The following is a 12,918-nucleotide window of genomic DNA, read 5'->3' as shown; positions in this document are numbered from 1 at the left end:
AGAGAGAGAGAGAGAGAGAGAGAGAGAGAGAGAGAGAGAGACACGGAACGTAAAGCGACCTGTGAGTCGTAACCGACTACTATTTGGGACACAGGGCGGTGGTGGTGCGAGGGCGAGAGCCCTTCATCTTCCCGACCGTGTGGGTCACGGGGTTCCCTTGACAGGAAGCAGCTGCGGCTGCGACGACACTCCGCCGATTACGTCGCACTGTGACTTTTCGTTTCTGCGGTATCGCTGTCGCCGTGGCGCGTCGAGTTTCCAGTTTCCAGACATTCTTGCCGCTTTAATTGACCGTAACACGCTCCTTCAGTAATGTATGAGCTTTTTTTTCGTGTAAAGCCGTGCGCGCTCATATGGCGACTCCGCGACTCCGGCGCGAGCTCGTTGCCGGAGCAGGAAGTGACGACGGAACGGATTACACAGATCGCGCCAATATGAAGTGACGATTAGCGGGTGTGGCTGTCGCGTTGGGACTTTTTCTGTCCTTTTTTTTCCCCACTGTACATGAACGGGTTCATAAAGTGCTGCACGAATTGGCTGCGGACGGTGAACGCGTGGAACCAGTTTTCTGTATTACTGGAAAACGCAGCGTTGCGCTGCGTTACGCCACGCGCACGATCCTCTCTTGGGCTCGCTTTTGCATCAATTCGAGAATGAATATCGAGTGATCGGGGAATTCTAACGGTAACACCGGTAACTGCGAACTGAAACGATCTGTATGGCTCGAAAGTAGAAAGATACGCGCAGCGGCGTTCAAATATATAACACGCGCTTCGATATGATCCCGAGTCGAAATTTCGACTCTACTTTGGATCGCAATATTCCGTTTAATGCTCGTTTCGATATTCTGAAGCTTGTATCAACCTCTTTTGATTCTATTTAACCTGCTATCTTTTAGATCCTTTTTAGAAACAAATGGCATATTGTGCATTTGCTGTCAAACATATATTAATCTTTCAGAATATACAGATATTGGAAAATTCAGGTCGCGCGCGCGAGAAAGGTCGTGGATCGACTAAAATTTCCACTCGGGATTACATTACTGATACAAAAACGCAGCTCACGATGTATTTTACAAGTTCGCTTCACTCTTTTACTTATTTGAATATTAGCTATATTCAACTTTAAAAAAAGGAATAAAAAAGCAGTTCATTCAATATTGTCAATCATTTAGCCATATTGCTTGTCGAAGCAACACGACTTACCTAGTTACGACTGCACGTCAATATCATTCTCGTAATGAAGCGGCCGCTGCACGGGGATCACAGTAGCGCGTATCGTGCACGCTTACACGTGTTTCGTAAGAAAAAAGTGTTACACGAATAAGTAAGCCTCTAAACGAGTTTATAATGACCAGTCGTGTCCGCGTGCGCGCGTATATTGCTCCGTCGCTCGATCGGAGAGAGACCGCGGCCGAGCACGGTAACGCAGGAAGAAGGTGTCTCGCAAGTTCACGGAGATATTTACGCGCTGTCCGCGCACTCGTAAATGTCGCCACTGCGTCTCACCACTCGTTTCCTCGGGTAGGAACGCTGACGTGACAGCCCGTTAGGCTTTAATGATGAATAATTAATTTGCGGCTCGTTAAGCCGGCGCGCCGGCCGGCCGGCTGGTCGGGTCGTCGTTTCTCGCCTCGTTCGCGCGCGCGCGCGAACTTCACGGACGCTCGTAATCGCCCTAATAGGTTGTCCTAATGACAGCGCGTCCGAATTATATTTTCACTCCTCGCTGTAATCACATGGTATATCCGCGCACATCAGCGCAAGCTCCTCGCCAGGCATCATCGAGTAATCCTTCCGCAACAAGAGAATGAGAGAATATCCCTGTAAGTACGTGCGCGGCCGGACGATTATCGTCGCGCGGACTTACCTAGGAATTTTCAATTTTCGAGGCTGAGGGTAGGTGCTACTTTGTTGGGGGGAAACCATCGATTTAGGGACGCGCGCTCGTGCCTCTAAGTGTACGGGGGTTTCACACCGTTCGTAATCATAGCCTGCGGCGCGAAGCTACCGGCGTGCGCGACGCGCCGCGTCTTCTCTCCGACCTCCTCCCTCTCTTTCACTTGAAGTGAGATCACTCGCCGGCGAACGATCATCTTGGCTGACCTGCTTTTGCTAATAAACGTCATCGAGGAAAGGTGATTGGTGGTGTCGAGCTGCGGTCAAAGTTCGAACGAGGAAACTTTAATCCTGAGGTCAGTGGACCGACGTTAGTCGTGTTCGTCGGGTACGTCCAGTCGTGTCGTGTGTCGAGGAGTAAACCGATCGGGAGAACTTTATGCCATGAACGTGAGGTGTCAATAGGAATTATCTGGTGTGTCGATGTATAATTAATACGCGTTAAGTGGCAGTGAATGCAGAGTTGCGAAACTTATTGCTGAGTTACGCACATAACGGGAATGCTCGTTATCTCGCACTTTTGTCGCGGTTTTTAACACGGCGTCCGTGAAATCTCCAGGAAACGCACGCATAATGGTGACGATTGGTATTCCGATGTGATCATTTTTACGCCTCTGTCGTTGCCGTTCACCTCGTCGTGACTCGAGCGTCTGTACTAGGTTTCCGCGTGATTCGCTATGACGCGGCAGTCGATGGTTATTTCCACGAATCGACCAGCGAATTCTCAATCTTCAGGAACGGAGGGTACTAGTTTCCTCGGGGAAACCGCTGATTTGCGGTGGTTGTAAATCGATGTTGCTTTAATACTCGGTACTGTAAAGCGCCACAGCATCCCGAGGTACGAGGGTAGATAATAGGAAGCTTCTGCGGCTTTCAAAAACGAGCTTCTCACCATGGCAATTTAATAACGGGACCGCGGCTCGTGCTAAAGTGCAACGTGTAGCCGCGTTTTCGCGAAAAGTTAATATTTTCGCCGAGGACGTTCTTCAACGATTCTTCTGCAGCATCAGCCGAGTGACTTCATCTCGCGAGCAAAAGATCCGACGTTGCATTTAGCGTCAAGCTAGCCCACGTGCAACGCACCGGACAATTCGATATATCATATGTTATTCGCGCGTTATCTCAATAACAGTGTGAACGATACGGCATGCGTATTCGCGGAAGGAAACATGTAGACGCGCAGCCAGAATTTACCGTACGAATTCTTCGAATGACGCGGTCGACAATGATGCATTTAGATCCACCTACTAAGCATATCCCGACGCTGGCAATTCCGGCGATATGACGAATAGAGCCGCGGGTACCGAGTATTCCGGCGTGGTCGTTTGGTATCGAGCCAACACCCTCGCCATTCATTAAGATTGCTCATAGCGACGTTGAAATCTGACATATCGGATGTAATAATCGAACGAAAAATTAATCCTGGAACGGAGTGCGCGACGTTGTTGCTGGACTCGAAACTTGATACTTGTACGAAGATATCGTCTACATTCGCCGGCTTACGGCGAAGAAATACCTAGACGATGTTGTTACAGCTGCCACGGATATCACTGTTTCATCGCGGCAACGTAAAACAACCTAAGTAACGAACTAACATTTGAGAAGGAGTTTTTCATAATATTTCTATAACGTGTTTTTTTTACAACGATCAAGTTCTTCGCAAGTTTTTCTGATCGTAATTATCGTCGACGCGAAAGTGTACTTTCAAACTTTAGAAGAAAAAGAGAAAAATGATAATAACAAAAAAGTACCGTGAGCGTAAATACGATGAAGAGACAATAGTCGGAGACGATTTTTTGATGGACTGGTGTACGTAGACTTTACAGCAAAGTATATTAAATCGCGAAATTTAGTGAGCCCCTTATAATTGATCAGATTGCACTCATTTTTATCATACAGAATTTATATTAAAATATAAAAGAAATAATGAAATAATAAATATAATAATATAAATATAATAATAAGAAATAATGAAAATATAATAATAAGAAATAATGAATATAATAAAAATATAAAAGAAATATAAAGAAATAATAATATAAAAAATAATAATCCAAATTTGTCCTAAACAATATGTCATATTGAATATAATATGAAAATTTAAGTGGTTTTTTTAATTGGTTAATTTGCTGCTGCACCAATAGAATAAAAACAATTTTTAATTCAATACAGAGTATATTTATTTCATAAATGTAATCAAAAGAATTGTAAAGTTTTCATTATTGATTGTTTCACGTTGTGATAATAATGAAAGTCTATCTATTTATTATTAATTGTTGCCATCACCGAATTAATTTGATGTTAACGAAGAAACAGAGAAAGAGAGAGAAAACAGCATGAAAGAGGAGCAGAGAGTTCAATAATCTAGCGGCGCATATCTTGTTGCCGGCATTGAAGTCTCCAACGACGACGCGGCGCGACTTCTCGTCGCCGCCCGTGTATTTTCGCTCGTTCGCGTGGAAAGTAACGCTCGGAGAAAGAAGAACGCACGGACGCGTGTTACTACTACACTAAACCCGCTGTAATACGAAGAGAAATCTCGTCTGCGTATCTCACGCGTCTAATTTAAAAACGTGGCACGACGATGCGACTGTCGTAATGACTGTTGCTGTCAACCGTACGCGCGGGTGTGCGTGTGCTTTACGCTGTTATTTTAATTTTTATTTATTTCTCTTTTAAATAAACCGCACAAAGGAACGATCCTTTTCGGAGGGCATCTTCCAGGGGGAGCAGTAAACGTCGGAGCTTACGTTTCGCGGCGATAGTCGCGTCTTCGTTGCGATGATCGCGGAAGCAGATTTATGATAATCAAGCGGCATCGGCCGTCTCTCTCTTTCTCTCTCGTTACTTCGTTCCGTTCGCGTCTTCTCGCGGCGGCCCGACAGCTTTCTTAAAACGAATTTCGATTTCCCAATAAGAGGCCGAGATTTACGGCCTCCCGTTTCGCCCGGGCACCTTTTTTGCGCCTTGTCACGTCCCCCTCTCCCCGGCCCGTGCCTTTTTTTCGGGCCCCGCGAAGGAGGTGCGCGCTTTTTTACTGCCCCTTCGTACGTCCCACAAGGAGGACGGCCTGACAGCGTCCCTCTCCTGCGCGAAATGGATTCTCGCACGTATGCGAGCACAACGCTTGTTCGCTCGCTCACGCACGTATGCATGCACGTATTCACTCACTCACTCACTCACCGGCCGTAGCCTCGTAACCGGCTCGTAATGCACGCACGACTCCGAAGCGATCATCAAAGTCAGGTAGACGTGTCGAGTCTTCGTAAGTAGAGAATAGAGCGACCGGATTGTGTCAGCGACATCCGAAATATGATGCAACATCATTTCGTTCTCTTTTCAAGTCAAAGTCGAAGCCCGCAATCGATGCAGAAATCGTCTTGTCACGCAAAGTCAAGCGAAGGACGTGAGTTCAGTTTCACAGACGCGAGTTCACTGTCACGACCGAAGCGAGAGCGAAGAGACTGACACGCGTTCGATAATTAGAGGTGTGCGCAATCGAGATTTTTAGACGTGATTAAAGGTAATAAGTAGGAGAAGGAGCGACCCGATATTCACAAAGTTCGACGCGACGTTGAGGGCAGCAGTTGCCGTGTCGGGCGTTAATTGACGTCGTTAATTGAAGTCAGTTGAAGCCGGAGAGGGAAATTGGTCGGTTTCTTTCCGCGGTGCAAAAATGGAGACGTTACACTCGTTAAGCAGCCGGATTCGATGCGAAACACGAGTAGCACGAGCGAATGGAGCCGAGAGGACATACATCTCTCGTCCCGGGACAAGGGCAAAAAGTCTCTCGCGAATTACGCAGGCCGCTTCACACCAGACGAAAGAGATCGTCGGAATAACGAGCCACGTATAAGGCCCGTGTTTCCTTATGCAACGGAAAACAAAAAAAAAAGACGAGGAAAGAAAAGGAAAAGGGAGAGAAAGAAACGCTACGAGGTTGTGCTGCGGTGGTTAACCTTACCGCGTAGTTACGCAAGCAGGGACGAGAGTCCACAGCTAAGAAGTCGGTCACAATGCAGCAGTTATACACACGCACACGTGCATGCAGGCGGGCGCGCGCGCGCGCGCGACTTATTGCAGTTTTGTACACTCGCAGTCTTAGACGAGACGTGTTCGGTCGCCTCTTATCGATCAATTACCGCTGAAGAGCGCTGCTGCACGCCGCCGAAAGATATGTCGCATTAGGGAAGATACATTAGCAGTCACCCGTAGCAAGGCGATATCGTTCGCACAATCGAGATTCAAATGGCGCTGCCAAGCTTGCTTCGTAAGATTCCTAATAGAAGAGATTTCTCTACGGTCACGGAACTTGCGCGAGGACGCAGTGAAATTCCAAATATTCCCTCGACCAACGTCCAAACTGTTCGCGCGTATATAAAATCGTCATCATTGAGAAGCCGTCCCAACTGCGAGATCTCGGTCCGCGACTTGGAACTTTTTAGCCGACAACTTCGAAATTTTCGGCTCGCTCGGTTCAGAGATCTCAAACTTTTAGCTACGGAATTTTCGATATTTAAAAGTTTCGTCCCTTCTCCCTTTCTCTCTCTCTCTTTTCTTCTCCCGGTTACGGAATTGTTCCTTTTTCGTCAATCACGGAATCGCTCACCACTACACCGTAACAGCGAACTTTCTTCACGATTTGCATCGTGCGCTTCGCGGCGATGCAACAACACGTCCGCGCGCGCGACTGCAACGTCGGTCTACAATATTGCGCCTGCCATAATCCCGGCGCAGTTCTGACACGTCGCTTCCGCCTCTCTTTTTCTCCGCGATCGCCTGCAATTTGGACGTCACGAGGAAACGCCGGTCGGGATCGGCCAATTCGCCGGGCGCATTAAAGTCGTACGTACACACGGCCGCGCCGCTGCAATTTTGGCAGACGCGATACCACGCCCGGCGCGATAAAAGCACGCCGGAAGTGGAGAGAGGGCGAGACCCGAAGGAAGGGTGGCTGTTATTCGAAACGACGACGCCGGTTCCGCCGTGAGAAATCGATTCGCCGGCAAAACGCTCGGCCGCGAGCACTCGGGCGACTTTAAACGTCTTGGCACGCGCGCCAAACGCGATATAGTTCTCCTCGCTCGCGCCAGTCACTAACGACAATGGAAAAGACCGACACGTCGGACGAGAGAGGAATAGCGAAGAAAAGTGCGCGCTCTCAGAAGAGAAGAAAAAATTAACATTTGTCACGATCATGAATTTCACGGAGATTTTTAAAGGACGCCACTACGAACGGGCCAAGTCGATTCTATATCCGAACTCGTTCACAAATAACTGAGCTATTTTTTTATGGGAAAGCACATCCAGATAGACTCTCATGATTAACACGACGTAACACAGTCGAAACTTTACGACTCTTTTAACGACATTTATGAAGTAAATTATTTATTAAATTTGCGTCACTCAATAATGCACATTTTTGATTGTATTGATACGGCGACAAATTTATTAAAAGTTACTCATATTTTTATATTTAACATTGTTTCAGATAGATTTTGATCATTTTTTTTTTATTTCTACTTCGTCGTTCTATATAATAAATGAGTGCGATCTGATCAGTCATAAGGGATATAACGTTGTTGAATTTCGTGATTTAATATATTTAATAACGATGTAAAATTTACGTATAACGGTCTGCCGGGACTAAGATCGGGGGAATCCATATTCTCATTGCATATTTAGTCTTAAGAGAGATACTTATTGGATTCTGACACCACATTTAGATTCCATATTTAGATTTATCGCGGATCAGATAGGGGTATTTCGGAGCTAAATTCGCGTAGTCTTTAATGTCTTTTGTTTTAATCTTTAATCTGTTTGATCTAATTTCAATCTGGAGAAGATATTGAACGGAAACCCAATTCGCAGAAATATATAATCTATTTTACAAAATTTCTGTCCACGAGAAATTTCGTAAAAAAAATATAGGTTCCTGCAAAGTAGGGTTATTTCCAGAAAAGAAAATTGCCGCGGAATAGAAGATTTCACTCGTCGTCATTCGTTTCGCCGATTTGTCGTTCCGTCGCGATCGACGAATCGATCACGTAATTCGCAGCACGCATTCCTCACTTTTCTCAACCGACCGTCGCTTCGCACTGAACGCACGAACATACGCGAATTCCCGTGAAATTTTCACTTCCCGCCGGTGTTTTCTTCTTTCACACTCCCCCAACGTCGCACTCGCGAATTACGTGATCGACCCGGATTGCGATGCGATAACGACGAGTCTCGCGGCGAGACTGCGGCAAATCACACTTGGACGCGCACTTACATGGAATTGGTGGTGTTCCAATACATGGTGATCGTCTTCGCACAGTTGCTCACAGTCGACAGTAGTACCGTTTGCAGGCACACGAGGAACACCAGAGTCACGAAAGACGTGGAAACCATGGTAACAATGTGGACGACGATCAGCACCGTCACCACCACGGGCACCTGGATTCGACGACCGACACGAACGGCACCCGCACTTTCGCACACGCCGACCTCGCTGCAGTCGTCCACAACCACCTACTTCTTCCACCACCGTCGCACCTCCACCACATCCACACTCCACTTTGACCGTGTGTTCGGTAAGTCACGGATCCTGCGACACTTCTTCTCGTATCCTCCTGATCGACCTTATCGGGCGACCTTCTGTCACTCACACTGTCATCGCGGAGCCTCACAGTGAGATGATGCTCTGGGCGATGATTCCCGACGATCCTCGCGACGCTTCTCACGACTCGCTGTGCCCGCCGTCGGGATCCGAGTCGACTGCCCGAGAAGATTTGGCGCGCGCTTCACCGAAACTTCCGTTCGCAAGCTCAGTCTATCGGCCAAGTATCGACTTCGCGTACTTCGAAGTCGTAATTCGATCAAATTTGAGTCGCCTCTGTCGGCGCGTCGTTCTCGATGATGTCCGAGGTGGCGTCGGTCCCATGGATCCAGCTCGTGTTTATCTCGCCTGCAGCACAGCTCACCAAGCTGCTCATTGGTTCCCGTTTTTTCCGGAATTTTATCGGAAACAATGGCGACGCTGCGAACGCAACGCGTTGTCAATCAGGAGCACGACGGCACCGTCGGAGCGAGCGCGGCAGCTATCCGTCGCTCGGCGTCGATCACTTGAATCAGCGAATGCGCACGACAGCACGTCGCATCCCGTGGCGAAAGTTCCCGAGGGAGGAGGTCAAGAACGCGCGGATCGCGCGTGAAATGCGCGTATGTTGTGTCGACACTGAACTCTCACGAATTCGCAAAATCAACACATTCCAAGCGCACCGTGCCGTACCTCCATATTCCCGTCGCGAGATGTGAGACGATAATCGATACTCGGATTCGATCGTAATCCAATTATTGGAAGTAACACGTCAAATCTCACTGTTGGACACACTGGGAGATCTCACGGTGTTATGACGGTATTATTATCCTTTCCGGCGACGGACACTTGCAGGCTCCTCTCGCATACTGTAACAGCAGCGTCGCGTCGTTTTGGTAACAAGTCACACTCCGTAGACTCTCACCGTATTCCGAGAACGATTAAAAGCTGTGGGAAACGCACCAATGATCGGATTGACGCGATAGATGAACGCGCGCGCGGCTGCACACTGTATCAATATCTCGCGCGGCGACGTTCAAGTTGGTTAGTTGGAGTTGCGCGAGTTGCCGAGGGAGACTCGACGGGACTCCGGTTCGTGACGAATTGCCCGAGCGCCACCTCACTACTCCGTGTCGCGGACGCGTCTGTCGACCGAGGAAGCCGTCGCGGCCGTTCGTCTCGCGTCGGCAGACTCGACTGGCGGCTGAGGAGGGGAGAGCCGAGCGCCGGCGGAATCGCACGAAATTGCCGCTCGGTCGTGTCTCGGCAGCAGCGAGTCCGGTCGGACGGTATTACGCCGCTTGCTCTCGAGATGTGAGTTTGGAGCGGCTCCTCGTATCTCTTAATGTTAGCGCATGCTGCTCGTCGACGTCGTAGCCGAGATTAGGAGACTGTAGCAGCTTTTCTAAGTATGCTTTTTTCTCACATGGCTATTCGCTTATATTCGAATATGCGCCGCTCAAATGGAGGAGCACACGAATTTATACACCGATACACGACGCGTTCCGCTTTAAGTTCTAAAATGTACGACTGCAAGGTCGAACGGCGGATACGTGGCGTCCGTTCTGGAAGTAAGACGCGTTAAAGCTCCGAAAGCTCATGCTGCTCCCGCGAGTTTAAAAGCGAGTGAAGCATTTTAAGCACGGGTATGTTTTCTCTTATCTACTTTCGTACGGAAGGGTTCCGATTCATTGCGTTACGGTGCAATTGGACATAACCAACTGATGCAAAGATTTATCTGGTAAATTATTAGGTTCAACCAATTATACTCTGTGTCCAATCGGGTCCTACTCTTTTCGTATGACAAAGTGCCGTCGTTTCCACGCTCGCGACGCGACGTGGCGCTAATTGTCGACATACGTGATCAATGCGCGGCTATCTTCAGCCTTTTTGTGCTGAGTAGCTGCCGTTGTCACATCGATTGACATCTCTCCGTGTTTCACACGTCTTTTGTCTATCGATAGTAAGAGTCTCGTGTAGAAATAAGTATCGGGAGTGCCGAAACAGCGATGTGCGATCGTCGGGAAGTATCGTAAGTATGTTATTATGGAGCAATCTCCTTTCTCGATATACGTAACCGGTGCTCGTGTCGAGACGACGTCTCTCACACTTGTTATTACACTATAACTTCGCTCAAGTGGCAATATAATCGAACGACTGTCGTAATTATTACTCAGGAATTCGAAATTCGATGATAATTAGAGGGAAAGAAGAAGAGACAGCGCGCTAAGGACATTCCTGACGTGGGAGATAGCGTCAGTCTGTTAACAAGACAGAGAGGGTGTACATATCGCGTCCTTGTCGCACCGCGACTACGTTCACGTCGTTGCCCGAATTTTCGGTGAACGACTGCTCGGCCATTTTGGATATCGACTTTTTTGCGTCGGCAGCCGCCATGAACACGTCGATCGACATTGCTCCGCGTTTTACGTATCCCTTATCTGCCAAAAGTGATTCTCATACGGAAATAAATATCGGGAGTACCGAAATAGAGCGCTGTGTGATCGTCGGGACTATCACAAGTTTCTCAGTATTACGTTTCTCAGTGTATACAGCCGGTGCTTGTCGCGACGTGTCAAGTCGGCGTCTCTTACACTTGTAAGTACCATCCATTCACTCAAGTAGCAATAGAATCGGACAATTGTCGGATTTATTAGTCGGGAATTAGAAATGCAGTGGTAATTAGAAAAAATAGATAGATATCTCAGAGAGATGACATTAGAGAGACACACGCAATGCTCGGTTTTGTTATTCCGTTCAGATACAACGGTTGATACAAAGCACACGAAACAAATCATCTCGACGTCGTGCGTCATTTCGACTCCGGCGATGTTTTGCGAGCTCAAACGTCTCTCTGTCGACAAGCTCCCGGGAGCGTGGTAAGCGCAGTTTGACACTCATTAAGAAAAGCAACCACCGTGATGAATTCGCCCCGGCGGTCGGTGGCCGCGTAACTCACCAGGAATTTAATTTCGGTAGTGCGAAGCGCGCGCGCGCGAGAGAGAGAATACCGTTCTCGAGCGAGTTTGGGCGCACTGATTACACCGACGTCCCTTAAGCCTCATTACCACCGTCCAAAATTTCCGAGCCGCGGCACAACCGAGGCGAGAGACACGGCCGCGACGAGAGCATCGTCGCTTCGACTCTCGTGAGCTATGAATTAACGCGCGTGTCGCGACGCGACGTTCCGTTTTCTTTCCCCGAGCTGCGGGCTTTTAAGAGCGAGAGTGCTTCCTTGACTTACGATCGGCGCTAGCTCGCGTTTCCTGTTACAATCTCGGAACATGTCGTGCGCCTCTCCTTCTAATTCTGGCGCGCCCTTGTGTTCCGCTACTGGAGAGAGAAAGATTCGGAATGGTATCCTAGGGAGCCTCCCCCGCGGCCGTACGTGCTCGCCTAAACGTGGAATTATTAGGAAGGTAGAGATCTCCAACAAATTCTCCAAGCCGGCTCTTCCCCGAAACGTACGTTTAAACTCGCGTCTAATCCCGATAGTTTAGCACGCTCGCGTGAGTCGTCTCACCTGCTCATTGAGAAAGAAGTTTGAGATAAATTTGGAAAACTCAGCTGAACGTCTCACATCAATTTATACCCCTCGTTCAGTCCTCAAATTGAGAACCGATTTTGCAGTTACATATTCGAGATCGCTCTTTGCATTAACTTGAAAATCCTTACCGCAGACACGTAAGACTTGACTTGAAAAATTTAAAGATCAGATACGTAACGAAAAAGCTATATTCCCGATCTAATTCCAATCAGCGAAACGTCTCCCCTCGAAAGACGAATAATTTTCACGGGAGAAGAGAGAGAGAGAGAAACGAGAATCGTTAAATTCATCGCGTTTCAATAGGCGCCTCACGACACTCTCGCGAGCGCATACGAGCCGTTCGTTTCTGCAGATGCACTCGAGTACGTGGCGCCCTCATCGCGGAGAGGCGATCATCGTCCTCCGTATTGCTCTCTCATGTGCAACGATCTCCGGGGCATGCTCCTTCGGAGATCTCGAAGAACCGGTATCTACCTACGGACAGTCATGTCGGTCATTAGTCGGACTAATGTAACGCTTCAAATTCTATCGGGGCCCATGGCGCCGAGACGTTGCGTCCTCCCACTAAGGCGTCGAATCGTTAATATACGATGGGAACGAGGCTGTACCTGTTTTGCATTTTACGCGTTACGCTCTCCCCCTCTTCCTTCTCTCCTCCTCCTCCTCCTTCTACTGCTCCTCTCCCCCGTCCCACCCGTTTTTTTAATTAACGCGAGCTTCACCGAAAGCCGAGATAAGGGATGGACCTCGTTAAGTCGAAATCGACAGCGTTACTCGGATTAATGTTCGTCGTCGCGGATGACGGCGATTTAACAGCAGCGAGAGAGAGAGAGAGAGAGAGAGAGAGAGAGAGAGAGAGAGAGAGAGAGAGAGAGAGAGAGAGAGAGAGAGAG

At 48.4% G+C, this 12,918-nt stretch overlaps 1 protein-coding gene across 2 annotated transcripts in view; it reads right to left on the bottom strand.

The window, feature by feature from the left end:
• Nucleotides 1–12,918, bottom strand: part of LOC116842206 (ephrin-B2) — a 517,056-nt gene that overhangs the window by 48,788 nt on the left and 455,350 nt on the right. Inside the window, exon 1 of one of the 2 annotated variants that reach the window (XM_032811060.1) lies at nt 8,173–9,613. The exons of the other annotated variant lie outside the window; for it this stretch is intronic. Within the exon in view, the coding sequence (XP_032666951.1) occupies nt 8,173–8,291 (119 nt within the window). The 5' untranslated portion in view covers nt 8,292–9,613. Of the gene's footprint in view, nt 1–8,172; nt 9,614–12,918 lie in introns of those variants that run through there. 2 annotated transcript variants of the gene reach the window in all.

Source organism: Odontomachus brunneus, unplaced genomic scaffold (genome assembly GCF_010583005.1).
Source record: "Odontomachus brunneus isolate Ranch 3 - 2012 unplaced genomic scaffold, Obru_v1 Obru_scaffold_022, whole genome shotgun sequence".
NCBI lineage: Eukaryota > Metazoa > Arthropoda > Insecta > Hymenoptera > Formicidae > Odontomachus > Odontomachus brunneus.
Note: the sequence above shows the minus strand (reverse complement) of the source record. Positions and strands in the feature narration are given on the sequence as shown.